Below are 21450 nucleotides of genomic sequence, written 5' to 3'. Positions count from 1 at the left end.
GTTCCTAGTCATAGGATTAGGAGCTGAAGTCTGAGGGGGGGGCCAGAGTTTGCTGTGTGGGCTGAAGGGCACACTGATAAGGGACAAACTGTGTGCTCGCAGCCGCTCTGAGCGCGATGGTGGGAGCTGGAGCAGCTGCTAGTTTGCTTTTTCTTTTTTTTTTCCTCTCTCTGCTGAACAGACGGGTTAAATTCTTCTGAAAACTTTTTTTTTTCCCCTCTCTGGATCGGGTGATTAAAAGAGGAGGGGGTGGATACTCATAACCACTAGCAATATTAGGCATAACGAGGACTGAGGCTGGCGGTGGATGATAATAGGTGCCGTCAGCATTCAACAAAGGAAAAATGGGGGCTGTTACTCCCTGTCTCCTTGTACCACAATTATAACAGACCTCTCTCCACTGAGGATTAGTACCTCCGCATACAGCACAGATCCACCCGGCAGGATCATAGGGTGGGGGCGTACTGAGTTTTGGTAGTCCAGGATATATCTGTGCCTTAGGGTTAAGGGGCACAGAGCTTACAGTCGGGAGGAGAGGCTTGATTTCCTGGGGAAAAACCTTATCATCTAGCAGGGAGACCTCTTGTTTCAAATCATCACTTTTAACTGTTTATCTGCCTGACACATTAGTCTCATTAATTTCAGTTCCTTCTTTAATCACTTTCTCACACCACAGTCACTTTCTTAAACCACAAGACTTCCATTCCCTGTCATAATAGACAATTTTTCTTCTTCAACATAGCAGTAACAGAAACAATCAGAATTCACTTCCTCTGTTCTTCCTAACACCTTTGTCACACAATTCATGTGCCAAGCCACGAAATTCTTCTTTTCCTTCCACGGATTCTCTCATTTAGAGCTAAATATCCTTACTTCAGTTGTGCACAATACTGGAGCGGCCGTCTCAGTTTGTTCCACAGGGTCAATCCCCCTCTGGGATACCCAAAATTCGCGGTATTCAGTGAAAGGAGGAGGGCGTCTCAGACTATCCCTCCGGACACCTCTGGTTATATATATATCTATATATACCTGAGTTACGTATCCTACCCAATCTTCGATCACCTCACCATGCCCAATACTAACAGTGATCAGGACTTCAGGATATTTTGACTTTAAAGAGAGCCACAATCACTGGTCAATCCGGGGTGTCCGTCCCTTATGAGGTACGGTTCGAGCACTGGGCCCCCAACGGGACTGCACCTCTATATGATTCCACCCAAGAATCACCCCACCACGGGGACAAACCTCAGATCCTCTTTGCAGCAACAAGCACAGGAAAACCACACCAACAGTCAGTCTGAACAGTATAACTGCCAACTTACCGTGGTTGTTGTGGGGGATGATCAGTCCCAATTTTCCAGCACCTGTGTCCGCACTGAGGGACCTTTGTCTTGTTCTCCTCCGGGGGCCCCACGTTGGGTGCCAAACTGTTGAGGGAGGGCTAAATTAACCCTTCACGGTTGATCCAGTGATTTCCAAATTAGTTCACAGGGCGTTGCTAGCAACTGGGAATGACCACACGGAGACTGGGGTCTCTGTACGGGAGGATCAAGACAGATCACTAGTCCCCTTTATTTTAGTCACTTCTTTTATAATATTTTGTTTAGTTAAGCAAAGTTCTCAACTACCAATAGCATCATGTTAATACTTCACTTTATAAGCCAATTGCATTGCAAGGAAATCGGAATATGTCCCTAGTTACATGACGAAGAAAATAGAACAATAGCACATTATTCAGAGTCTCATATCTTATATCTTGCTCGGACTGGGACAGTCTAGTTTCATAACAGCTGCGAACTTTCACCTAATTACAAAATGTATCTTGTAAACAACAAAATGGCGTCGCAAGAACAAAAATGGAGTATTTGAGAACAAGATATCCCGTACATCTGAATACTGTACTTCACAAGGATGCATATGTAGGGGCCATGTGAGGATGCATATGTAGGGGCCATGTGAGGATGCATATGGGGGGGCCATGTGAGGGTGCATATGTAGGGGCCATATGAGGGTGCATATGTAGTGGGACATGTGAGGATGAATATTTAGGGGCCATGTGAGGGTGCATATGTAGGGGCCATATGAGGGTGCATATGTAGTGGGACATGTGAGGATGCATGTGTAGGGGCCATGTGAGGGTGCATATGTAGGGGCCATGTGAGGGTGCATATGTAGGGGCCATATGAGGATGCATATGTAGTGGGACATGTGAGGATGAATATTTAGGGGCCATGTGAGGGTGCATATGTAGGGGCCATATGAGGGTGCATATGTAGTGGGACATGTGAGGATGCATATGTAGGGGCCATATGAGGGTGCATATGTAGTGGGACATGTGAGGATGCATATGTAGGGGCCATGTGAGGATGCATATGTAGTGGGCCATGTGAGGATGCATATGTAGGGGCCATGTGAGGGTGCATATGTAGGGGCCATGTGAGGATGCATATGTAGGGGCCATGTGAGGATGCATATGTAGTGGGCCATGTGAGGGTGCATATGTAGGGGACATGTGAGGATGCATATGTAGGGGCCATGTGAGGATGCATATGTAGGGGCCATGTGAGGATGCATATGTAGGGGCCATGTGAGGATGCATATGCAGGGGCCATGTGAGGGTGCATATGTAGTGGGCCATGTGAGGATGCATATGTAGGGGCCATGTGAGGATGCATATGTAGGGGACATGTGAGGATGCATATGTAGTGGGACATGTGAGGATGCATATTTAGGGGCCATGTGTGGATGCATATGTAGGGGCCATGTGAGGATGCATATGTAGTGGGCCATGTGAGGATGCATATGTAGGGGCCATGTGAGGATGCATATGTAGGGGCCATGTGAGGATGCATATGTAGTGGGACATGTGAGGATGCATATTTAGGGGCCATGTGAGGGTGCATATGTAGGGGCCATATGAGGGTGCATATGTAGTGGGACATGTGAGGATGCATATGTAGGGGCCATGTGAGGATGCATATGTAGTGGGACATGTGAGGATGCATATGTAGGGGCCATGTGAGGGTGCATATGTAGGGGCCATGTGAGGATGCATATGTAGGGGCCATGTGAGGATGCATATGTAGGGGCCATGTGAGGATGCATATGTAGTGGGCCATGTGAGGGTGCATATGTAGGGGCCATGTGAGGATGCATATGTAGGGGCCATGTGAGGATGCATATGTAGGGGCCATGTGAGGATGCATATGTAGGGGCCATGTGAGGATGCATATGTAGGGGCCATGTGAGGATGCATATGTAGGGGCCATGTGAGGATGCATATGTAGGGGCCATGTGAGGGTGCATATGTAGTGGGCCATGTGAGGATGCATATGTAGGGGCCATGTGAGGGTGCATATGTAGTGGGCCATGTGAGGATGCATATGTAGTGGGCCATGTGAGGATGCATATGTAGGGGCCATGTGAGGATGCATATGTAGTGGCCATGTGAGGATGCATATGTAGGGGCCATGTGAGGGTGCATATGTAGTGGGCCATGTGAGGATGCATATGTAGTGGGCCATGTGAGGGTGCATATGTAGTGGGCCATGTGAGGGTGCATATGTAGGGGCCATGTGAGTGTGCATATGTAGGGGCCATGTGAGGATGCATATGTAGGGGCCATGTGAGGGTGCATATGTAGTGGGCCATGTGAGGATGCATATGTAGGGGCCATGTGAGGGTGCATATGTAGGGGCTATGTGAGGATGCATATGTAGTGGGCCATGTGAGGATGCATATGTAGTGGGCCATGTGAGGATGCATATGTAGGGGCCATGTGAGGATGCATATGTAGGGGCCATGTGAGGATGCATATGTAGGGGCCATGTGAGGATGCATATGTAGGGGCCATGTGAGGATGCATATGTAGGGGCCATGTGAGGGTGCATATGTAGGGGCCATGTGAGGGTGCATATGTAGGGGCCATGTGAGGATGCATATGTAGGGGCCATGTGAGGGTGCATATGTAGGGGCCATGTGAGGATGCATTTGTAGTGGGCCATGTGAGGATGCATATGTAGGGGCCATGTGAGGGTGCATATGTAGTGGGCCATGTGAGGATGCATATGTAGGGGCCATGTGAGGGTGCATATGTAGTGGGCCATGTGAGGATGCATATGTAGGGGCCATGTGAGGATGCATATGTAGGGGCCATGTGAGGATGCATATGTAGGGGCCATGTGAGGATGCATATGTAGGGGCCATGTGAGGATGCATATGTAGGGGCCATGTGAGGATGCATATGTAGTGGGCCATGTGAGGATGCATATGTAGGGGCCATGTGAGGGTGCATATGTAGGGGCCATGTGAGGATGCATATGTAGGGGCCATGTGAGGGTGCATATATAGGGGCCATGTGAGGTGCATATGTAGGGGCCATGTGAGGATGCATATGTAGGGGCCATGTGAGGGTGCATATGTAGGGGCCATGTGAGGATGCATATGTAGGGGCCATGTGAGGATGCATATGTAGGGGGCCATGTGAGGATGCATATGTAGGGGCCATGTGAGGATGCATATGTAGGGGCCATGTGAGGATGCATATGTAGGGGCCATGTGAGGGTGCATATGTAGTGGGCCATGTGAGGATGCATATGTAGGGGCCATGTGAGGATGCATATGTAGGGGACATGTGAGGATGCATATGTAGTGGGACATGTGAGGATGCATATTTAGGGGCCATGTGAGGATGCATATGTAGGGGCCATGTGAGGATGCATATGTAGTGGGCCATGTGAGGATGCATATGTAGGGGCCATGTGAGGATGCATATGTAGGGGCCATGTGAGGATGCATATGTAGTGGGACATGTGAGGATGCATATTTAGGGGCCATGTGAGGGTGCATATGTAGGGGCCATATGAGGGTGCATATGTAGTGGGACATGTGAGGATGCATATGTAGGGGCCATGTGAGGATGCATATGTAGTGGGACATGTGAGGATGCATATGTAGGGGCCATGTGAGGGTGCATATGTAGGGGCCATGTGAGGATGCATATGTAGGGGCCATGTGAGTGTGCATATGTAGGGGCCATGTGAGGGTGCATATGTAGGGGCCATGTGAGGGTGCATATGTAGGGGCCATGTGAGGGTGCATATGTAGGGGCCATGTGAGGATGCATATGTAGGGGCCATGTGAGGATGCATATGTAGGGGCCATGTGAGGGTGCATATGGAGGGGCCATGTGAGGGTGCATATGTAGGGGCCATGTGAGGGTGCATATGTAGGGGCCATGTGAGGGTGCATATGTAGGGGCCATGTTTGGGTGCATATGTAGGGGCCATGTGAGGGTGCATATGTAGGGGCCATGTGAGGATGCATATGTAGGGGCCATGTGAGGGTGCATATGTAGGGGCCATGTGAGGATGCATATGTAGGGGCCATGTGAGGGTGCATATGTAGGGGCCATGTGAGGGTGCATATGTAGGGGCCATGTGAGGGTGCATATGTAGGGGCCATGTGAGGGTGCATATGTAGGGGCCATGTGAGGGTGCATATGTAGGGGCCATGTGAGGATGCATATGTAGGGGCCATGTGAGGGTGCATATGTAGGGGCCATGTGAGGATGCATATGTAGTGGGCCATGTGAGGATGCATATGTAGTGGGCCATGTGAGGATGCATATGTAGGGGCCATGTGAGGATGCATATGTAGTGGGCCATGTGAGGATGCATATGTAGGGGCCATGTGAGGATGCATATGTAGTGGGCCATGTGAGGGTGCATATGTAGGGGCCATGTGAGGATGCATATATAGGGGCCATGTGAGGATGCATATGTAGGGGCCATGTGAGGATGCATATGTAGTGGGCCATGTGAGGATGCATATGTAGTGGGCCATGTGAGGATGCATATGTAGGGGCCATGTGAGGGTGCATATGTAGGGGCCATGTGAGGATGCATATGTAGGGGCCATGTGAGGGTGCATATATAGGGGCCATGTGAGGGTGCATATGTAGGGGCCATGTGAGGGTGCATATGTAGGGGCCATGTGAGGATGCATATGTAGGGGCCATGTGAGGGTGCATATGTAGGGGCCATGTGAGGGTGCATATGTAGGGGCCATGTGAGGGTGCATATGTAGGGGCCATGTGAGGGTGCATATGTAGGGGCCATGTGAGGATGCATATGTAGGGGCCATGTGAGGATGCATATGTAGGGGCCATGTGTGGATGCATATGTAGGGGCCATGTGAGGATGCATATGTAGTGGGCCATGTGAGGATGCATATGTAGTGGGCCATGTGAGGGTGCATATGTAGGGGCCATGTGAGGGTGCATATGTAGGGGCCATGTGAGGATGCATATGTAGGGGCCATGTGAGGGTGCATATATAGGGGCCATGTGAGGGTGCATATGTAGGGGCCATGTGAGGGTGCATATGTAGGGGCCATGTGAGGATGCATATGTAGGGGCCATGTGAGGATGCATATGTAGGGGCCATGTGAGGATGCATATGTAGGGGCCATGTGAGGGTGCATATGTAGGGGCCATGTGAGGATGCATATGTAGGGGCCATGTGAGGGTGCATATGTAGGGGCCATGTGAGGATGCATATGTAGGGGCCATGTGAGGGTGCATATATAGGGGCCATGTGAGGGTGCATATGTAGTGGGCCATGTGAGGATGCATATGTAGGGGCCATGTGAGGATGCATATGTAGGGGCCATGTGAGGGTGCATATGTAGGGGCCATGTGAGGATGCATATGTAGGGGCCATGTGAGGATGCATATGTAGGGGCCATGTGAGGGTGCATATGTAGGGGCCATGTGAGGATGCATATGTAGGGGCCATGTGAGGATGCATATGTAGGGGCCATGTGAGGATGCATATATAGGGGCCATGTGAGGGTGCATATGTAGGGGCCATGTGAGGGTGCATATGTAGGGGCCATGTGAGGGTGCATATGTAGGGGCCATGTGAGGATGCATATGTAGGGGCCATGTGAGGGTGCATATATAGGGGCCATGTGAGGGTGCATATGTAGGGGCCATGTGAGGGTGCATATGTAGGGGCCATGTGAGGATGCATATGTAGGGGCCATGTGAGGATGCATATGTAGGGGCCATGTGAGGATGCATATGTAGGGGCCATGTGAGGGTGCATATGTAGGGGCCATGTGAGGATGCATATGTAGGGGCCATGTGAGGATGCATATGTAGGGGCCATGTGAGGATGCATATGTAGGGGCCATGTGAGGGTGCATATGTAGTGGGCCATGTGAGGATGCATATGTAGGGGCCATGTGAGGATGCATATGTAGGGGCCATGTGAGGGTGCATATGTAGGGGCCATGTGAGGATGCATATGTAGGGGCCATGTGAGGATGCATATGTAGGGGCCATGTGAGGGTGCATATGTAGGGGCCATGTGAGGATGCATATGTAGGGGCCATGTGAGGATGCATATGTAGGGGCCATGTGAGGATGCATATATAGGGGCCATGTGAGGGTGCATATGTAGGGGCCATGTGAGGGTGCATATGTAGGGGCCATGTGAGGGTGCATATGTAGGGGCCATGTGAGGATGCATATGTAGGGGCCATGTGAGGGTGCATATATAGGGGCCATGTGAGGGTGCATATGTAGGGGCCATGTGAGGGTGCATATGTAGGGGCCATGTGAGGATGCATATGTAGGGGCCATGTGATGATGCATATGTAGGGGCCATGTGAGGATGCATATGTAGGGGCCATGTGAGGGTGCATATGTAGGGGCCATGTGAGGATGCATATGTAGGGGCCATGTGAGGGTGCATATGTAGGGGCCATGTGAGGATGCATATGTAGGGGCCATGTGAGGGTGCATATATAGGGGCCATGTGAGGGTGCATATGTAGGGGCCATGTGAGGATGCATATGTAGGGGCCATGTGAGGATGCATATGTAGGGGCCATGTGAGGGTGCATATGTAGGGGCCATGTGAGGATGCATATGTAGGGGCCATGTGAGGATGCATATGTAGGGGCCATGTGAGGGTGCATATGTAGGGGCCATGTGAGGATGCATATGTAGGGGCCATGTGAGGATGCATATGTAGGGGCCATGTGAGGATGCATATGTAGGGGCCATGTGAGGATGCATATGTAGGGGCCATGTGAGGGTGCATATGTAGGGGCCATGTGAGTGTTCTTATGTTGAGGCCATATAAGGGCGCGTATGAGGGTTTATGTGAATGGAGACATTTCAACTTTTCCCTAACAGCAGATATTGCTGATGAAGCAAAGGATCGGGCTGCTCATTTCAACATGCCCCATCCTTCTGTTTTGGTGGAAGACAATCCCCCACTAGCGGAGTCTGTCAGTGGCTTATTTCCTTCTCCCCGTGCCTGTGTATGAGGGAGGTTGGGCTTTCTATGGTGGCGGACATTTTTAGAAATGCGGCACACATAAGTGTTAGCTTTTTTTTGTTGTTACACCACTTTGTTCGTAGTTTTGTCCTTGCTGTTGATGTCAGACTCTAGTCTATTTTTTGGGAATGTAACTGAAAGAGAAAGACGTCTCCATAAGCCACAGATTTCATTTATCAAAACAGTCCAAAGGAAAAAGCCATCTTTGTTGTCCCTAGCAACCAATCAGAGCTCAGCTTTCATGTAATTAACTGCTCTGGTAAAATGACAGCTGCGCTGTGATTGGTTGCTATGAGAAACAAAGACTGTTTGGAGAAGTATACCCATTGCCCAATCTACCGCAGTAGGCTGACATCCCACGATATGAAACAGATTCATCAAAACTGTCTGAAAGCGAATCGGTCTTTGTCTTCCATAGCGACCAATCGCAGCACAGCTTTCGTTTTAACAGTGCCGTTTGTGACATGAAAGCTGAGCTCTGATTGGTTGCTACGGGCAACAAAGATGGCTATTTCTTTAAGACAAATTTAATAATCGAGGCCTGTTGCTTATCCTTTCACAGTACACTTCTTCACTATCTCGCCTCCAGTCTGAACATACGTATCCCAGTGAAGGTCATAACATCCAAAATAATAATCACACGATCGTACGCCCCAATTCAGATGCATAGAGCCATGAACAGCCGTAGACGGCACTGCAGGAGATCGCGAAATTCCTCTCTGCTAAGCATCGACATAAAGGAGAGCTCACGAGTCAGAGCGAACACGGCGCCACACTTCACCGATCAAGATAAATGCGCCAGATCTGCCGTAGCGGCCATGTTGACAGGAGATTGATCTATGGGGCGAGATCGTCCCTAATCCGCCGCATTTATGGGGTGAAGCCGGAGCTAACATGGTGGAATATAATACATCATACTGCCGAGGTCCGGAGCGAGGCATCACTATCAAACCCGCACCGCGCGACCAGTGTCCGACATTAAAAGCCTTTTGTACAGGGCGTATGTATCCCCCGTAATCAGTACCGACACGCAAATGTCTAATCACCTTAGGTAGAGGCATCCGGACCAGAGGCTTACACCGAAATCCTTTTTTATACGTAACTTTTTTATATCTACATCATTAAGTTGTTTTTGGACGTTTTTCTTGATATCATTTGGGAGTACGTATCATTTTTTTTTTTTTTTTTTATAGCATTATTGGTTGAACGTGCAGTGAGCAAAAATAACAATGTTGGCATTGCTACTTTTTTTCTTTATAGCCATCATACAGGTAAAATAATTTAATATTTTGATAGATCGGACTTTCATGGATGCAGAGATAGTTAATATTTTGTTTTTTTTTTATTTTCCTTAATTTTGTATTGGGAAAAGGAGATGATTCAAACTTTTTTATGTTTTTTTTTTTTTGGAATTCATATTTATTTTCTATTTTTAGTCTCCTGGGGGACTTAAATCTTCTTCTATCATTTGATTGATTGTACTATATACAGCAATACTTCAAAAAATAAAGGCCCCTCCACCCCCATGAAGCCCACCCTGTGGGAGTACAAAGATGGCAGTGACGGGGGTGGGGGCGTCACTAGGTTCCAAGTTGCTTTGGCAATCTATTATTTGGGGGTTGGAGCGGTCATACTATGTGATCGCTTCACTCAAATTACGCCACCAAAAATTGATACTGGCATTTAAGTGGTTAAACTGCAGAAATTGGAACCAGCTTTATCGCTGCTGTCAGAGGCAGGTATAACACACCCGGCCCCCACCTGAAATTGCCGTATAGACCCTCTATGATGTATATTTATATGGTCACAAAGAGTTTAATAGATGAGGAAAATTTTAGGAACCAGGGGCATGCACATAAATCATAGCAGCTTTAAGAATGGGCCCCATTCCTTACTAATAGCATATGCTCTACTTCTTTATTAGAGGTGATGTTGGTCATTCCTTTGTAATCTCTAATATATCTGTATAGGGGTGACGTATGTCTCCTGACTTTATGTAAAATATAAAATCTAACTACCTGAAACCACCACTAGGGGGAGCACACTGTATATGGAGGTGTACAGATAGTGCTGAAACCATTGTATGCAGTGAGCTCCTCCTAGTGGTGGCTGCAGGTAGCCATTATAACAGCAAGCAGCAAAATCCATCCTGCATGAGATAATTCTCTCCTTACACGATTCTCCTTACGCCCACAGAGCGCAGAAGCCGTCTTCCAGTGGTTGTGCAAGTTTCAGCTCCAGTTGTACGCTCCCAACTTTATCAATTCTGGATATGACATCCCGACCATCAGCCGGATGACCCCAGAAGTGAGAAGAGTGGATACGGTGGTCGCCAAGTTCAGGGCTAAGTATATGTCAGAATTTTTTTTATCAAGATCTGTTTGTTTGTTTTTATTCACAGGATCTCACTGCCATTGGAGTCACAAAACCCGGGCACCGGAAAAAGATCTTCTCCGAAATCAACAGCCTTAACATTGGAGAATGGCTTCCTGATTACAAACCAGTGAGTCCATCTTCCATGAGGGAAGCATTCTTATTCTTCAGCAGGAGATTGCTCCATTCTGGCCCAACCCAGGACCTCCTTAAGTGACGGGAATATAGACAGGAGATGTCTTCCTTTAATTGTTCTTTTTGCTCTTCTTTCCTATTCAGGCAAATCTGTCCCTTTGGCTATCAATGATTGGGCTTGGCCAGTATTACAAGGTCCTGGTGGAAAATGGTTATGAGAACATTGATTTTATCACCGATATCACCTGGGAAGATTTACAAGAAATTGGAATCACCAAGCTGGGTAATGCGATTAATTCCCCAGTCCAAAAATTTAAGGATCCAATGACTTCAATCTTCTCAACTACCCATGAGGATATCCTAAGATTTTTTTTTTCTGTACGCTGTTAAATCTTCCATTGTAATTTTCGCAGTCTACGATCTCGACTTACTCTCTTTATTCTTGTGTTGTATATTATCAATTTTAGAACATCAAACCATCATCTACTCTCTACTTTGTTTTCTTCTTATTTAAGGTCACCAAAAAAAGTTAATGTTGGCAGTAAAGAAACTCGCCGAAATCCAAAGGTCTGAGTATGGTAAGTTTGATTCAGGCAGTATGAGAAGAAGACCACCGCAGAAGAACCTGGATTCGATGTCTATCGAGTCGCCTCCACCTGAGAGTGCAGAGTGCCAATCTCCAAAAATGAAGACTTTCCAGGACAGCGAGCTAAGTGATGAGTTGCAAGCAGCCATGACTAGTGACACTCCAGATGGCTCCGAAAAGCAAATTAATCATGCACCACACCACAGGGAAGGTTCTTATAGAGGACCCTCCGGAGCAAGGCTTCACCATGAAGGCAGCCTGAGTGGCAGAGCGAGGCACATCAGCTGTTCCCAAGAACTCTTAGGGGATGGAAGCAAAGGGCCGAGCACGGCTATGTCTAAGAGCCAGGAATACTTGACAGAAGAAGTGAAGAGAGAGGATTTGCCCCGAGAATCCAGACCTGTCAAGCAAGGACATTCAATAAAAAGGGCCAGTGTTCCACCAGTTCCAGGGAAGCCTCGACAGTCTTTCCCTCCTCCAGGAGGGCAGAGCTATACCCCACCCCAAACTCCAACTAAGGGAACCCCATCATCACCGCAAACAGTTAATACCCCACAAGCTACTGCCAAAGTGAAGCCAACACCTCAGCTTCTTCCACCTTCTGACCGACCCATGTCTCCTCGCTCCATGCCTCAATCTCCAACCCATAGAGGCTTTGCTTATGTTCTTCCACAGCCTATCGAAAGTGAAGGAGTTCCTACGCACTTGTCACAGGCTGTGCCTGTGTTACCAGTGTCAGTTCCAGTCTTATGCCTTCCACCGGCCGGCAGCGAGGGAGAAGAGGATGATGAAGATGCTCCAGAGGGAGAGAGAGGGGACCATGGACGTCCGAAGAAGCGGGCGCACAGTCTGAATCGATATGCAGGTTCTGATGGAGAGAAAGAAGAGCTGTTGGTGATTGATGGTGGTCCATATGGTACGGGACAGAGGAGAGTGGGTAGGAGCCACTCTGTAAGGTCACAATCTGGGGTTGACAAGAATGTTAATCGTAGTCAGTCCTTTGCGGTGCGTCCCAGGAAAAAAGGACCGCCACCACCACCACCTAAGCGCTCTAGCTCCGCTATCTCTGGGACTAACCTTGGGGATGGCTTATCTGCTGAGGATGCCAGTGGAGAGGGCTATAGGGAACAGCGGAGAGCTAGTGATTTTGGTGGCATAGTGGACACTGGAAGTGCTGGCAGTGTAAAGAGCATTGCTGCCATGCTAGAACTTTCATCCATTGGTGGGGGACCGAGGGCACTGTTGGGGCAGAGACCGAGGGGATCTGATGCGTATTGCTCTCACCTCCTGCCACATCCAGGCAGTCCTGAACTTCACCGACTTCCAGGGACTGTGGCTGGTGTCAAGCACCGTGAAGCCATAGGGCTAGACGGGGAGGTAGTTAACCGTCGGAGGACCATAAGTGGACCAGTAACAGGGTTGGTGGCTGCAGCTAGAAGGGAACGCCAAGAGGCCTCAAAGCCTCCTGACTCTCCCCGCAGTCCTTCTGAAGTAATCCCTTTTGCAGAAGAGCGCAAGCAGACTATTAAACACCGTCCACGGCCATCAAGGACAGAGCAGGTGGGCTCTCCAACAGCAGAACCGGTCAAACATGCCGACTTGGCCTCAGTTGAGTCCAGTGTGACACTTAAGCGAAGGGTGAAGGCCAGGCAGGGCCACCATCCTGGAGATGTGAAGTTCCTACTGACAGAATCGGACACAGTCAAGCGCAGGCCAAAGCCCCGAGACAAGGACGGCGGAGGGGCAGAGCCATTGGTTGTGTATCAGAATGGAATGGGCACAGTAAAACGCCGTCCTGTTTCGGAGATGAGTGTGGGTGCGGCAGGACGACGGGACAGCTCAGAACTCATAGCGCAGACTGTAGAGCGCAGCGTTAAACCGCCTGTATCACCAAAGCCCACCATTATTCAGCCTTCTGGGAAGACTCCTTCCACTCCCACAAAGAAGACTCAAGTCACGGGCCCCGGAGGAGGTAAAAACACACCACGCATACAAATTGTTTTCTTAAAAGTTTATTGGGGGGTCCCAGAGGTTGGGTCAGTATGTCCTAGTGATGTTCCTTCACTTACTGAGATTAGACTACCCCTTTAAATTCCACTGTTGAACACCAAATTGCCTTTGTTTAATCTGCAAAGGTCGACAGTTCTGTGCTGAATTATCTTAATTTATATTAATATAAGTCAGAGCTTGTTTTTCTTTTTTTTTTTTTTTTAGATAGAAACGAAAAGCCCCTGCATAGATAGTGATACAATTATTTCCTCCTGTGACCACCACTAGAGGGAGCTAAAGCTTACAGATTGTCTATACATTGACCTCCGCACTATCCCTGTATGCAGAAAGCTCCTGAGCTCCCTCTAGTGGCAGCTGCAGGTAACCATATTCTCTTTATGCCGAAAATTTAACGTTATGTACCAAAAAAAGTTGTCCTGACCTCTACAAAGAAATATTAATATATTAATCGGCGCAGAATTTGGGATATGTTGAAAGCTTTGTAATAGGGTCGCACACTTTAAAACTTCTGCCTCCTGTTATTTTACCAGTCGTTGAGCCATGGAAATATCTACTTTCCTTCCCCTTCTGCCACATGTTTTTTTTCTGTAGCTTTAAGTCCTTGTCTCTATCGGAGAACATTACCTTAAGTGTCACGAATCTTATAATTAAAGGTAAAAGCATTTATCACTTGCACGATATTAACCCTCTCAGGCCGATGAGAGAATAATAACCGGATTATTTCACACTTGTAGAAATTATTGAGATCTGAAATATCCAGATTTGGGGAAACGCAAGCCCGAGAGGCCTGACCTAAGTTCACAATATATTTTCTTCTCCGTTTACATCCAAAGCAGATTCTACATTCCCAAAATGCACTGTAAATTCAGCTTTGGATGCGACCGGAGATCTCAATTTTGGTCACCACTGGAAAATCCTTTAACATATGTTTTTTTTTTTCTGCATTTCAGAAGTAAAGAAGGTAATGGGAACTCCTCCACCTGTCTCCCCCAAACCTACTCCTCCCCCAACAGCTCCTAAACCTGCCAAACCCCATGCGATCATTCAATCCTCTAGTGCAAGCTCAACTCCAGCCCCGTCTCCTGTCAAGCAACCAAACAACATCAAACCTTCCAGCACTCCCCCATCTCTGTGTTCCAGCCCCGCTAAGCCCCTGACTCCGGGTCACCCCCTACAGGTTCCCGTCAAACCACCCAGATTGTCCATCACCAGCTCTTCCGTAGAAGGAGGGAGCAGTGAAGCCGCACAGCAGAAATTAGAGGAGACCAGCGCTTCTCTGGCGGCGGCTCTGCAAGCCGTGGAGGAGAAGATCAAGCAGGAGGACACACAGAAAGAGTGAGTTGGGGTCTACTGCCATGAGGTGCCCATATTACCCCCTGCAGTACCAACCAAATACCCTCATGCTACGCTCATAACTCTCACTAAAAATACTTCCCCAGAAGAGCCAAACTTCCAACAGCTCTTCTTTGAGCCCAATATTTAGGTCCCCACGTAGTTACTCTCCTTTGTGCCCCCATTTATGTCCCCGCATAGTTGCCCCCTATTTATGTCCCCGCATAGTTGCCCTCCTTTGTGCCCCCATTTATGTCCCCGCATAGTTGCCCTCCTTTGTGCCCCCTATTTATGTCCCCGCATAGTTGCCCTCCTTTGTGCCCCCTATTTATGTCCCCGCATAGTTGCCCTCCTTTGTGCCACCCCACAGTAAAAATTCCCCTTTGTGTTCCCCTCAAAGTAATAAACCCATTCATCCTGACTTATTATAAAATTTGCAAATTTTTCATCTATTTTTTTTTTTTTTTTTTTAGAGTTTTTTGCCTGTTTTACATTTGCGCCTTATTCTTTCAATTTTTGCCATTTTTAGAGTCCATCTTTTACGTCTTCACCCGTCTTGCTTTTGTTTTTTCGCTCATCGTTAAGTTTCCAGATATCTTCGGCCAATTGATCAATTGCAACTTTTTCGAAAAGTCGCATCATTTTTGAACAAATGGACTCCATTCCTCCCGTAAATTTTTTTTTTTTTTAACGCAAATTTTGCCACTTTTTTTTTTAGGTGACACATACCTAAATAAAAAAGCGGCAGGCGGAAAAAAGAAAAGCATTCTGCCCAAAATTCACGAACTGCATGCACCATATCGAAGAATTTGCCACAAAAAATGTCAATGAATTCAACAAGGCGAAAAGGACTTTGTCCAGGTTTAGGAAAGCATGGCTGTGAGGAGTTCACAGTGTTTAGCGCCATTTTTAGGTCACATTTATGCTTATCTGTTTTTTTGTTTGTTTTTTTTTGCAGCAGTTCATCCCGGAAGGAGAAGAGTACGGTCAGTATCCTGGATGATATAGGCAGCATGTTCGACGACCTTGCAGACCAGCTGGACGCCATGTTGGAATGAAGCTAAAGTGCTGGCAAGGTGATACTGACTGCTCTCTGCCTCCGCTTCCCTTGCTGGGTCCTGTACAGACCACCTGCCTCCTCCTAAGGCCCTTCCGATCTCTGTCGCCTGATCTCAGAACAGGTCTAACCCTAGCACAAGCAAGAAAAAAGCCGAATACCTCAGGATTGTGCTCAGTCTTAAAGGGGCAGTTTGGAGGAGGAGGAGGCCAAGGTCAACCGGGAGGCGGCAACGGCTACGGCATCGAGAAAAGTTCCAGAATGCATTGCAGCACAGAGCCCTGGACTGAGAGGGCTACCGTTGTCAGCACCGAGGGCTCATATTGCGCAGCGGAGCAGAGCGCATCTTACCCGGACGTCAGACCCATAATCTTTCCCGTTTTTTTGTAATTTCTTGTTTTCGTCTCGTTAAAGATTTGCGGTTACCATTCTGTGTGAGAAATGGATATAGACGTCTTCTCCCTCCCCATCGTCGATGGCCGTTGGGAGGAAATATAGCACCCTCTGCTGGCGATATTAAAGGAGGCCCCCCCCCCCAAAAAAAAAATTGCCGATGTACAAAACCCGTCAACAAGGTCATTACTTGGACTCTCATCAGCTAAACAGTATCCCAATAGGCAAATATGGGGCCCCTCCGTGTCTAGATCCAGTGATGAAGGCATTGCCGTCAGCTGGTGGAGCATCCAGCTCCCCGAATAACCATTCATTACCCCTCACCATCCGTGCAAACCACCCACCAAGCTTAATAGCGGTGCATGCAGACCACCCTCCCTCGCCACAAGAACTAACCTTTCTCAGTTGTCTTCTGCCTCCTGGTGGCCAGGAGCGGTATAACCATCCACGGCGTATTACACTCCCCCCCTTTATTCTATCAATAAATTTTACCCCAAATATCTCAAATGGAAAGACTTCGAGGGGGAATAACTTGGGGGTCACAAGATATATTTTTACACCCATATATATCTATATAGTATTTTACCAAATGCTAATTAACCCCCCGAATTAAAAAAATAAATATCTTCCGTTATATAGAAAATATTTTACAAAATCTATAAATATAAAAAAAATATTTTTGGGGGGTGGATTTAGGGGGCCGGGAATATGACAGATCCTGCAGTAACAGAAACAACCACAACGACTACTAACACTTTATACCGTTACGATGGAAAAGCCCAATTTATCGAAGGTCCAGTCCCTGAACCTGCCGGCAACTCACGAGAAAGCACAGAATTTATATTTCAGGAGCGGAGGTTCATGGGAAGGAGGTAAAATTGTGGCGTCTATATTTTTTGGTGGAAAAAAAAATTATTAATTTTTCAAATCCGGTGCCTGGAAATATACAGAATCCACAGGACCCCCCCCAATCCTAATATCCGAAATCACAGTACCGAATAGAAAAAAATAGCACAAACCTCGGACATCTGCTTAGTTTTGTTTTTATATATTTCTACATATATTTTTTTTTCCATTATTTATGTGTATATAGAGATTTTTTTTATTATTATAATTTTTTGGCTTGTGCCTTGTTTCTATATTATTTGATGCTGACACGCGGCATTGGCAGATATTATACTCTTGGTACTTAGATTCTTCAGAAATGCCCCACTTTGGGTATAGAATCCCATTTTCGGAGACCGAAGAAATCCACGTCAAATTTTAGGCTTAAAGTGGTATTCCCATCTCCAATATGCTATCCCAATACGTAGTAGGTGTAATAATAATATTATCAGCAAATATCTCCAATTAGAGATGTAGTATAGTTCTTCTGATTCTCTGTCTCTTTCCTCAGTTGCAGGGCATTGCAGGACCTTAGGTATCCATGGTTACGACCACTGATGTAGTGACAGTTAGTTGCTAGTGGTCATAACCATGGATACCTAAGGTCCTGCAATGCCTGCACATGAGGAAAGAGACATAGAGAATCTGGCAAACTATACTACATTTTCTAATTGGACGTATTTGCTAATATTATTATTATTACACCTAATACATATTGGATCTTGGATATTATTGGATATTGGACCATATACAGATCTTGGAGTTGGGAAAACCCCTTTAAGTGCGGATATGAGGTCCCGTTGCCTATGGCAACCCATTGGCTTCCATGTTCTAACTGGAGAAATGCCTCTCTGATTGGTTACTACGGGCAATAAGGGCGCCCAAATAACGAGTGCTGGTACGGATCTAGCCCCCCCCAGCATGCCGCGCGCTGCCAACCACCGCCCTCCACCACTCAGCCCGTGCCATACTACGCCTGTCATGCGTAATGTGGGAAGGGAAGCGTTTATGTGATGATATGTGACCAATATATCGTTCATTTTTTATTTTATTTTTTTTTTCATTTTTTTGCCGCGGACGTAACAAAATAACCCCTTCACTGCTGGAAAACAACGACGATCTAAAAATAATAATAAAAATAATAGTAATAAAATGTATAGGAAATATTCAGATCCATAAAGTGTTAAAAGAAAGGTATTTATTAAGAAGGCGGCAAGAGAATCCTATTCAAGAGAGGTCTCCATGACGGATACATATAGAACACATATATATATATATATATATATATATATATATATATATATATATATAGTATATCTATATATTTTTATGACTAAGTTATGGAAGACATCTGTACTGTATCCCCGTCCTGTGACAGCTATGCATCTTGGTGCTTTCCCTACAGTGCTGTGCTTTTACGGTTAATGACTATTGCATTTTATTTGTGATCTGTGACGCCGTATCGATACGTCTGAGAAAATAAAAATTGTTTTTGGTATTTTTTTTTTATTAATTTTTTTTTTAATTAATTGTGGTATGTGTGTGAATTTATATTATATGCACCTGCGCACAAATCATAGGCAGAGGTACTTAGGCCTTTGTATATATATTCTAAAATAAATGCCACAATATTAAAGGGCGAAACCATTTTCTGACCTGATACATAGAATTTTGCCTACCTGCCCTCGCCACTAGGGGGAGCTCACTACACATAGAGTTATACAGACAGTATTGAGCTCAATGGGACAGTGAAAATCTGTATGCAAGTGAGCTCCCCCTAGTGGCTGCTGCTGGAAGCCATATGTGGAAGCAAACAGAAGTAATTTATGAGCCCCCATTGCTTTAGGTACCCGAACATTGCCGATATAAATCCAGAATTCACCTTCCCACTGGCACATGTAGCATGGCTATGTCTTAAAGTCATACATTAAGGGTTGTTCTCATTGTAAAGCATCAAATATGGCAACATTTCATAACTTTAAAGGGTTAATACCATCTTCATAAATTACATATTGTCGGATAGCGTGAGCGATTTTTAGTTTACCGCTTCTTAAAATTTGCAGCCATTTTTGGGGATAGTAACACTTGTTGGCAGCTCGTTGCCTTGGAGACCGACAACCGCTGATAGACATAGAACATGCGCAGTGCTTACAAGCTTTTTTTTTTTTTTTTTTCCTTAAGCTTGTAAGTACTGTTTCGAAGCTGGCCTGGATCGCCGTTATCTCCTAATCCTGGCCAGCGTCAGTGCAGCGCCTACAAGCTGGACAGCAGCGGTGGTCGGTCTCCTAGACAACGAGCTGGATACAATAGAAAAGTGTTAATATCTCAAGAACGGCTGGAAATGTTACTAAGCAGTAAATGGGAAAATTGCTCGTATTCATAAGCTCTATCCGACAATATCCCTATCTGAAGAGGCTGAGTTTTCTGCCGGGTGAGGTGTAGTTGTACATGACACCATTCATTTTACTATATTATGAAAAACATCCAACTGTGGTGAAATTATGGGGAAAAAAAAATGCAATTCCGCCATTGTTGTTTCTTAGGTTTAATTTTTACCATGTTCATTGTGCAGAATAATTTACCCGGCAACATGATTTTGCAGGTGAGTAAGATTACGGCGATAACAAACTTGTATAATTTTATTTTTAGTAAAAAAAAAAAAAAAAAGTAAAACATTTGAAATTTTTGCCTTTCTGAGACGGCACTTTTTTTTTTTTTACATTTTTCTCTCCATGTATAAAAGAGCTTGTTTATTGCTTGGCGAGCTGATGCTTTATTAATACTTGTTTTGGGCTATGACATTTTGATTGTTTTTATTGCTTTTTTCTGGAGTTCATTTTATTTATATTTTATTTATATATTTATTTATATTCCTCTTTTACAGCGCTAAGCATGCAGATTAATTTTTATATTTTCATAGATTTCACTTGATTTACGCCAAATATTTTATTTTTAGCTATGGATGATAAAATTATATATGTGTATGTGTGTATATATATATATATATATATATAAATTTATTTATTTTTTTAGTCCCCTTAGTTGATTACTTGCTCTATATACTGCAGTACTACATTTTATGGAAGATGCAATACTACATTATATGGAAGATGTGACAAACTCCAGTGAAGCCCGGATTGTGGTGGTACAATAATACCTGCCGACCGGGGGTCTTCAGTATGCCTATATGTTATGGCAAACCATTGGCACGCCGTGTTTCCATAGCAGGGGGACGAGTGCTGGAACGTTCACATGACGTCATCTTTCCACTTTGAGAGCAGCATTTAAGTGGTTAAACAGCAGTCGACAATGGATGCTGTACAAAACAGCTGGCACCCGCCCTGTATTGAGCTGTCTCAGCTCTTGTACGGTTAATGTCTGATACGCTTAGCTCCCCCTTGTGGTAGTTGTAGGCAGTGATAATGTTATCATTCATCTCTATGACATGGGGAAGCTGGGAATTTGGAGCTCAGAACGCAGAAATTTAAATATCTCTTTATAAATTATATTATGGGAGGCAGGAACAAAGAGAGGAGGATGGGATTATTATTGAGTTCATTGACCGTTGTATATATACTGCTCAAAAAAATAAAGCGAACACTTAACCAACACCATGTAGCTCCAAGTCAATCACACTTGTGTGAAATCAGCCTGTCCTGTTATGAAGCAACGCCGATTGTGAATTAATTTCTGCTGCTGTTGTGCAAATGGAACAGACAACAGGTAGAAATGACAGGCGATTAGAAAGACAGCCCCTATAAAGGAGTGGTTCTGCAGGGGGGAGTGACCACAGACCATTTCTCCGTTCTCATCCTTTTTGGCTGTTGTTTTGGTCACTTTTGCATTTTGTTATTGTTCTCACCCCAGAGGTACTGTACAGTAGTATGAGGCGGTGCCCAGGCGTTGTAGGGAGGTCATACAGACATGTGGAGGCAACACACACTACTGAGGCATCATTTCCACTGAAGTTGGATCAGCCTGTAATTTGATTTTCCACTTTGTGAGAAAATTCCAAATCCAGACCTCCATGGAATATTAATAATTTTGATTTACCATATTCAATTTTATGTTTTATTGCTCTCAACACATTCCAATAAGGAACGAATAAAGACTTACAACTGGAATATTCCATGCAGTGATATCTAGGATGTGGGATTTTAGTGTTCCCTTTATTTTTTGGAGCAGCCTATATCTGTCTTCAGTGAGCTCCCCCTAGTGGTGACTGCAGGCAAGAAGTTTTTCCGAAATGGAAATCTCTACAAAATCCAAAGCCGTGTCTGTTCTGATAGACTGGGCTACACCAAGAAAATAAAGAAGGTAACCCTGCAG

General features: G+C 45.9%; 1 protein-coding gene across 7 annotated transcripts in view; it reads left to right on the top strand.

The window, feature by feature from the left end:
* Nucleotides 1-18619, top strand: part of CASKIN1 (CASK interacting protein 1) — a 184327-nt gene extending 165708 nt beyond the window's left edge. For all 7 annotated transcript variants that reach the window (XM_073559238.1, XM_073559236.1, XM_073559241.1 and 4 more), the window contains 6 exons: nucleotides 10547-10657; nucleotides 10752-10853; nucleotides 11003-11141; nucleotides 11374-13416; nucleotides 14405-14789; nucleotides 15745-18619. In XM_073559238.1, coding sequence (XP_073415339.1) covers nucleotides 10547-10657; nucleotides 10752-10853; nucleotides 11003-11141; nucleotides 11374-13416; nucleotides 14405-14789; nucleotides 15745-15844 — 2880 coding nt within the window. In that variant the 3' untranslated portion in view covers nucleotides 15845-18619. The remainder of the gene's footprint in view (nucleotides 1-10546; nucleotides 10658-10751; nucleotides 10854-11002; nucleotides 11142-11373; nucleotides 13417-14404; nucleotides 14790-15744) is intronic.
* The last annotated feature ends 2831 nt before the right edge of the window (nucleotides 18620-21450 follow it).

This window comes from Dendrobates tinctorius, unplaced genomic scaffold, assembly GCF_039654945.1.
Source record: "Dendrobates tinctorius isolate UK_male_01 unplaced genomic scaffold, ASM3965494v1 ptg000267l, whole genome shotgun sequence".
Taxonomy (NCBI): Eukaryota; Metazoa; Chordata; class Amphibia; order Anura; family Dendrobatidae; genus Dendrobates; species Dendrobates tinctorius.
Note: the sequence above shows the minus strand (reverse complement) of the source record. Positions and strands in the feature narration are given on the sequence as shown.